The following is an 8,398-nucleotide window of genomic DNA, read 5'->3' as shown; positions in this document are numbered from 1 at the left end:
ATCATCTGGTATTATAATATTAATTATAATTATATTAATATTATCATCTGGTATTATAATAAAAATTGTAAATAGCTTCAGAACTATAATAAAAACCGCGAAAATAAAAGGAAACTAAATATCATAAATGCGGTAAAAGCTGTTTATTTTTTTGGAGATGATAAATTAAATATTTTCTTACACTGAGATGCATGCACGCGACTTTCGCACACCTCGCATGAAATCACATGGTTTCCCCAAGATTTTCTAACTCGTCGAAGACGTAATAGATATCCTTTACATCCACGCCAGAATTTTGTGTGACGAATCGAAAGAAATTTGGTTTCTCATGTAGCGGCTGGTAGTTAATCATCAAGCTGCCTCTCTTGATCATCTTCTCCTTCAATTTTGGTGCAACCTAATTAGAAATAACAATTTGACAAGTTAATTTTTCAATGACGAAAGATTAGATATTTGAATTTACTGAATGAAGTATATAAAATAAGAATTGACTGTGCACAGCATTTCGTATACCGATTGCTAGTAAATGGGGAATATCGTTTATCGATTAGTATGAGATACCTACAGACGATAAATAAGAGAAGGTAATTATTTACAGACGTTAATACTGTTTCCTACCATATCCATTGCCAATCTAACAGTTTTATTACTTATTAAAAAATATATATAATATTTGTTCTTTAATCGACAAATTGCTTTTAGATATCTCTATATTCTTCCATTTATTTAGAAAGAAGCTTTTAATAAATTCAGTGACAAAAGTCATTCCACGAAAACCTCAGACAGAAGTGACCTATTGACGGCATTGTATGAATTTTCGATCTGCAAATCTTTTATTAGGGCTTAAATATTATTTTAAACGCGTGTAGAAAATAACTAGCTTCGTTGAATTTGTAATTAATAAACGTTAAGAGATTTGTTGGCATAATTGATAGAGAATATTTCGTACGATATTAATTGGGAAGAATGAACATAAAACTTAAACATTTTGCATATAAATCTACAGTGTTGCGCCTGTTCCATTGTCATATACAGTAATGCAGTTTTCTAGTTCAAGAAATATTTCTCTTGTTTCTGATATTCTCGTAAAATCATTGTTATACTTACTTCATTTATTCGTTCCTTATAATTGTATAACGAATGCTGATTTCTCAAAGATGGCGGAATGAACCAAAAACAAACATTTATAAAACACGAATCTGTTACTAATTCAAAGGCGTCCCTTGTTTCTACTTCTTCTTTAAAAAGAGCTGAGAGTGTCATCAAGTGGTCGACATGCTTTTCGAAACCTGATGTACCCTAAAAAAAAATATAATGATAATAAATCCCAACTAATATCTAATAATACAGAAAATAGGCCATTTTCCAAAGAATCTATTTTTTGCATCAAAATATTGCATTAATGTCACGTAATAGGTGTTATATTTTCGTTGCACATGTTTCTGATAAAAATAGGAAAACATCTGCCGATCTCATACGTTACTTAGATCATCGAATAAAAAGTGTTCTAAGAGTGCGCTATAAGCTGTTATATAATAATTGTATAAATAGAAAATAGAACTATGATTACTGATGATGATAAAAAATTAATAAAATCTTTCAAAATGAATTACAATTGAGAATAATATTTAAATTATATTGACGGACTTTTTGAAAGAAAAGAAGGATACTGTATCCTTTAGTAGAATTAATGTTTCTCGATTTTGTAAAACGATATTACTTGTTCTATTATTAATCATTATTAAGAGATGCTTAGGTTTTTCATTTAATTAAGCATAATTGAACACAGCGCAATTTAAGTCAGTTTGATTGTAACCTGTACATTAAATTAGTAATTGCAACAGACACAAGTTTGAAAAGAATTGCCTACTTTTCTTATTAGATTGTTAATTTATCTCGTATCTATTAATATTCATAATTTTTTTAGTGTACTGTGGAGCTCTCTCAGTGCATTCAATAACAAGTAATAAGAAATTATCTGGAAAAACTAATTATATACATTAGTACATGCAAGAATGGTGCTTCCATAAACATTATCCTGGTGGAAACAATATAAAACACTATTTTAAATACACTAATGGAAACTGATGTGTGTACATAATTATTTTACACAAAGATATTTGACTGTTTGCCCAGTGTGAACGTTCCAAGGCTAAAAGCACAGCTATCGGCAAACCCCTTTAAGGATTTCAGCAGCTTCTTTTATGATCTTGAAAATCCATTGAATATGTGGAGTATGAACATTCTTCAGTCGTACCAGGGGAAGATAATGTATTCATGAGTATATAGGCAAACACTTGAAATATGGCATGCAGACCCTTAACTTGTACGGAATGCACCACAGCAGCAGCTTATACCTCAAAGTACAAGGTGGACAATTGGAGGAAGATCAGGGGAAAAAAGTGCTACCAAGGCTAGTTTTCTAGAAATTTGCATAAGTGGTTGACACTTAGAGATTAATAAAGGGGGGCAGAAGAAATTTTATGCGACGTGAGTAAGTCTTATCTTGTGTTCTGAGCACATTGTGCGCAAGATGCTTAAAGAAGGAGCCTTCTTGCATGGAAAATATTTTCTGGTGAAGGCAAGCTAAGAACTTCTTTGCAAGCAAAAGCATATATAATCTAAATATATCATCGGTAGACCATATTACCTTGGCTTGCCACATGAACCAGAATTTTAACACGTCTGGCCTGCGTCCGCACTGCAAGTACTTGTCCCCAACATCTAAATCAGTGGGATAGAATTTGTCTTTTTGAAAAAGATAGGAAGCCTGTTTGGAGTGTGCCTCTGTTAAAATATTTTGATGCCTGGTCAGAAACACAGAACATTGCTGAGGAACGGCTAATAACTTGTGCGGATTAAACAAAATCGAGTCAGCTCTTTCTATTCCTCGCAGAAGGACGCTGTGTTTTTTACTGAATATCAAACCACCTCCCCAAGCCGCGTCCACGTGCATCCACATGTTAAATTGCTGGCAAATATCCGCAATTTCGATCAATGGATCGAAAGCGCCCAACACCGTCGTTCCTGAAAACAAAATTATTTTTTTTACGCGATACTTTTCACGCTCTCGTGCGCGATGATTTCAGAACGTTCTTCGACTCACCCGCGGTTGCAGAAACTAAAAAGGGGTAATTTCCAATTTTCTCTTCCTCCATTATTTTAGATTTCAAATCGTTGACGTCCATTCTACCGTAATTGTCAGTTTTTATTAGAATAACCGCCACGTCGCACACGTTGGCCCATTTCGAGACCGAATAATGCGCGTCCTCGGATGTGAATAGCACCAAATTCGAAGACGATATACGCGTATTCTAACATTTATTACAATATATTAATTTACATAAAATAATGTTCAAGATATATATAAAATAATAAAAGTTATTATAAACCAATTCATCGCACATCAAGATTGATGTTTGATACTGCAACTACTATAAGAGCTGATATGACTTATTCGAGATCTTCGATTTTACAATTACATGAGACAAAAAAGTACTTTTTGCAAAATTTTTAAAAATAACTTTTTGCAAAAGTTACTTACAGTTTGCGTTGTTTTCCTGTACCAAAATCGAGCCAAATTAATTGCGATTCCATTACAGAAGGAACCTCCTGGACTGAATAGACCATCTCCAACAGTAACGCCGTTGTCCTCCTTGTAGAACATGCTTAGCAATTTCGAGATTATAGTCTTCTCCATTAATGTTAAGACAGGTGCCACCTCGTAAGTGTACACTGAAGAATTTAATACGTCGGTGAGCCATTGTCCAGCTAAACCATAAGGATCCAATCTACATGAAATAAAATTGTTCGTAGAATCGTACATGTCGAAATAATGTAATTAGGAGAAGTGATTTACTAATTTAAACTGAAAAAGCTGTGCAAGTATTTGTAAATGAATGAAACTAAAACAAGTCTTGGAAAAGGACAATTCAAATACAAATACCAAAAATTCATAGAAAAATATGACAGTCTTAAAATAAACATAATTGCAGATTTAAAAGTTATTTCTACCAGAGATTCTCATTTTTGAAACATTATAAAATAAAAATTAAATTCAGATCTGGCTCAGAGATTTCTCAGATCAAAATTGTGAAAAATATAATAATACATACACATGTATGTGCTACTGGTATTTTCTATTACATAATACTCCACACCAATTGTAAAATATTTATAAAACAGATGATTTATTGTAGAAATAATTATATGCAAGAAATAAAAAATATTCAGTTTATAAACATAACTGGCAATTACATAATAAGGTAAAATTTCGTTTACGAAAGAGTAGAATTTTCTATTTAAAACTCCATCATTATTTTAAAAATAATATACTATTGCAATATAATTTTAAATGTATTGTTTAATATATTGAATACAGTACTTAACGTAATGTTGAATTTAGTATAAAATAGGTAAGGTCATAATAATTACGGTTCTCCTACTAACAAAATGTCAGAGAAGGAAATAATTTGTTTAAAATTACTTTTGGCTTACTATCTGCCACAGAATGAATATTCATTGATAGCAATGCCATAATACTCGTTCAAGTTAAGAATCTTTTAAAGAGGGGAATAAGACAAGCAGCAAATAATACAAAATATTTAAAAATATTATAATGAATTATTGCACTTATCATTGCAAGTACAAGGTACCATAAAGTGCGTAATATTCGCTGCAATTGCACGAGAGCCTCTTTCAAAGTATGAGTGCGTTTCAAGCGTAATCTTACCCGGAAAATAATTGATTCATGAAGTGAGGGTGGCCGGTTTTGACGCTGTACTTGAAGACTTTGTCAGCAATCTCCAAGAGATTATCCTGACTGCACGGCTCGTCTCTAACATCGAACTTAACGATGTCCCGCAGGTGATTCGGTTCACGCCATCTCGATACGGGATTTTTACGGGACACGCTCTCGAAGGCGCAATCGATCAGGATCGCGAGCAGTTTCTCGAGGAACTCCTTGTGCTTTTCCGCGCATGGTACGCTTTGCCAATCCGACATTCGTCGAGGTCTACGAAAATGCGAAAAAACCACCGAGGAAACCGCACGCAGAAAGGAACGCGTACTGATCCCCTCGCGGTTGACCTCTGTCGTATATAAGCAGGGCACAAGGTCCTCGCAAATTCATACAATTACGCTTAACGAGAACACAAAAGCGTAACGTTCAAACTAGGAAATTAATGGGGCACATTGTACAGCTCACATTAAGTTAGAGCGCGTAACTAAGTTACGCGAAACGGTGGTGGTTACCGGCGCAAAACAAAGGAAAGCGACAGAGTCTTTGGAGAGAATAACTTACTTTATTAGCTTACAATATGTACAAGCTCTTCTGGTGCAAAAACTATGTACAAGAATAAAAAATTACAGAATCACACGGTGTTGCGGAATTTACAATTTGTGCAAGTATATGCGAGGCATACGGATAGACTCCAGTTTTGAAGATTCGAGGCGATCTCCGGCGCTAAAGAAAGTTGAAATGAAGCTTGGAGCTTCGGTTTCTACAAGCCGAATCAGTCGTGTGTGGGCACAAGAAAGATTGTGTTTACATAAGTAGAAATGTATCGAGCTTGAATTAGCCATGAGCTAAAGTTTAGCCATGAACAGATGTTGTAGCTGTGCCTTGTCTATTGTCATGCATGGTGATTTATACTTAGCGTAATTATTAAAAACGATGCTCTGTACAACGATTTTTCAAATTTTCTTCTGCACTGTGGACCGCCTCTTTCTTAATGGTGCTGTGATTTTTCAAATACCCTGTACATTAACATTGCATATTTAAAGTTTGAATAGAAATTGAGTCAAGTAGAAAAGTTTTGTGTAGTATTTACACAGTTAAGCAAATAGGTGAGCCAAGTGTATCTTAGGTATGTAACGATATTAGAATTATTCTTTTATGTCCTGTAACTCTCTCAGAAGGAGAAGGATCAATTTGATGTGAGCTTTTGCCTTTGCTATATCTTTGCGATACAATGCAATCTGCTCTTCCAACAGCCTGATTCGCGCATTGATAACTACTAACGCCTGATCTAAAGTGAATTCCAAATAATGTCCTAAACCAATGTCCAAAAGGAGCATGGATGCATCAGGCACGTGTGCTTCGATATAGAAATTTTGTCCAACGTTTACTTGAGTCTTGAAACCATTTTTATCGAATTCATTATCCTGAAGAGTAGTGATAACACACTTCAGCTGAATGAACTCGGCAATCTCTGCATTTTTGGAGTCAAGCTTTTGTTCTAACGAAGCTAGATCGTCTTTTAATACGTCATTGACAATTGTCTCATACAACAAGATCTTTTGTTGAATATCAGGATTCATAATCGTACAGGATCTACAACACACAAATCGGAAAGATGATAGATATTAGAAAAGCGTGAAAAATATAGGTTAAGTCCACTCTTTGCCTCTCTATCATGCATATAATTTTCAAGGAGCCGTGAAGATTTACTCACCAATAATATATTAGGAAGTTGGACTTTTTGTTGGGAACACTAAATCATCTGTGATCGACGAGACTAAATAAATAAATAAACTCTTTAGTCCTGAGACTTTAACAGGAGCATAATCATGAACGTAGTGTTACTGTATCTACTTCAGTGCTTGTCCACATCTTTATTACTGAATGATGATACAGTTTGTAAAATTGACTTTAAGTTACTTTAATATGTAAGTAAATTATATACTTTTAAATACGTAATATTTCAGACGCGTGTAAACAATTGTGCGTCCGGTGCGTTCATGCAAGTGCGCCAGATATTCTTCTGGTGGAAACTGCTTGAAACTCGTTACTCTATTGGTAAAGTGAATTACTTTCAGTATTTCAATTTATAATTCATTCCTAATAACTTCCTGCAAATAATTGCGTCTCGACTAATATAATTTATCTAATCAAATAGAATTTCCGAAATTTTAAAGACTAAAATTAAAGTTTGAATATTGCTTTTTATCGCATTTGGAACGGCAGGCATATTCCAAGAAATATTAAAAAATTAATAAATGTCGACTGCTTGAAAAAGAATTAAATTTCAGAGTATGCTTCAAATTGATTTAATAATATATTGCTATTATAAGCATGTATCGTTTATAAGCTATTATAAGTATTACAAATTCTTATCGTAGACTTGATTGTTACACGTTCACGTACGAAATAATCTTAAATACTTTAATCGATGATAAATTGCTTAGAAATTAGGAAAAAATCTTTTTCCTTTTATTTAAGCTGAATAATTCTTTTAAATCGATATACGAAATTTTGGCATCATATTTCCAAGACGTCGCCGAAAATGCGGTTTAATTGTTCCAAAATTATTCTACGCAAGAGTTAATTGGCCGCGTTTAGAGAAAGTCAACGTTGCACTCGTGCATCGCCTAAACTCAAGCGATATCGGTATTTTCATAGGCATCGCTCGAGCCTTGCGGAAGAGAACGAAAACACACTGGAGGATCCTCGGCGCGCATCGTCATTCCATAAATTAAAATGTTATTCTCAGATGAAAACGGGAGCATGTGTGCGTGCGCATACCGTGCCGTAGCTGCATTAAAATTTATGAATCAACGAAGAACTTGTCTAATAACGCAGTGTCGGCCTCCGAAGACGCGCGGCCGTTACTAAGCCGGTGTATTCCATTGATTGGCTCGATAATTCGGTAATTTGCGAACGTACGGCATGCGCTGGGCGACAGCACGTGATTATATAGTAGTGACTGTGACGCGCGGCCGGGCATCGCACGGCATGAACAGGCCTACGTTTGCCCTGCTGAGCGTATAATAATTCAGTCACGCGCAGGTAACTATGGATCTTACAATTTAGAAAATACCAGATCCGAGGCAAAAAATATTCATCTCCATATTTGACTCACGACGCCGGGATGCCGTACGAAGGCCGCTACGTGTAACTCGACAGTGGTGGACAACCTGTTCCTCAAGAGGGGATGGTAATGGTAAACTGTGGCAAAACTGTGGGAAATTCTGGACTTTTATTTTTTCCTATATTAATATTTTATATTTTAATATATACATATTTGAATATCTTACAATTTTATGAATATTTCTTGGCATTTTTTAAGTAAAAGGAATATATAGCAATAAATTTGGACTTATTTTGAATTTTGAAGACTCTGCTTCTAAAATCTATTATAGACTCTGCTATAGAATTAAAAAGATATATAAAAATAAAACGTGAAAGATGCATTGTTTGTCGAATATTTTACAAATAGGAACATCTTTGAGAACTTTAAACAATTTTGTTCGTGGTGAAAGCTTCTCTTTGTTAAGATCTGTCGAAAATTCAATATATAATTTTCTTAGGGTTACTCTAAACAATGGTACAATATTATTATAATATTTGCAGCACGTTTTTTACTAAAAATGAATTCGTGTAACAAATCATAACGAA

The 8,398-nt window shown here is 34.2% G+C and overlaps 2 protein-coding genes across 2 annotated transcripts; both read right to left on the bottom strand.

Moving 5' to 3' along the window:
• Positions 1-128: 128 nt before the first annotated feature.
• On the bottom strand, positions 129-5,267 carry LOC144467938 (cysteine sulfinic acid decarboxylase). Its single transcript, XM_078176964.1, is given in 7 exon segments — positions 129-397; positions 1,108-1,299; positions 2,651-3,027; positions 3,107-3,314; positions 3,545-3,791; positions 4,733-5,040; positions 5,042-5,267. Coding segments are annotated over 7 exon segments (1,596 nt in total). The 5' UTR covers positions 5,132-5,267; the 3' UTR covers positions 129-223.
• Positions 5,268-5,272: 5 nt separating this feature from the next.
• Uxt (Uxt prefoldin-like subunit) lies at positions 5,273-6,749 on the bottom strand. The gene is made up of 2 exons (XM_078176988.1): positions 6,456-6,749; positions 5,273-6,334 (listed from the first exon to the last, which is right to left on the bottom strand). Exon 2 carries the CDS (start codon positions 6,319-6,321, stop codon positions 5,887-5,889), a length of 435 nt encoding a protein of 144 aa, XP_078033114.1. The 5' UTR covers positions 6,322-6,334; positions 6,456-6,749; the 3' UTR covers positions 5,273-5,886.
• Between the last annotated feature and the right edge of the window lie 1,649 nt (positions 6,750-8,398).

This window comes from Augochlora pura, chromosome 1, assembly GCF_028453695.1.
Source record: "Augochlora pura isolate Apur16 chromosome 1, APUR_v2.2.1, whole genome shotgun sequence".
Taxonomy (NCBI): Eukaryota; Metazoa; Arthropoda; class Insecta; order Hymenoptera; family Halictidae; genus Augochlora; species Augochlora pura.
The sequence above is the reverse complement of the archived record's forward strand: the minus strand, read 5'-3'. Positions and strand labels throughout refer to the sequence as shown.

Bases quoted from the DNA above. Each gene is read 5' to 3' on its own strand.
- Uxt (XM_078176988.1), bottom strand. From the start codon at position 6,321: ATGAATCCTGATATTCAACAAAAGATCTTGTTGTATGAGACAATTGTC.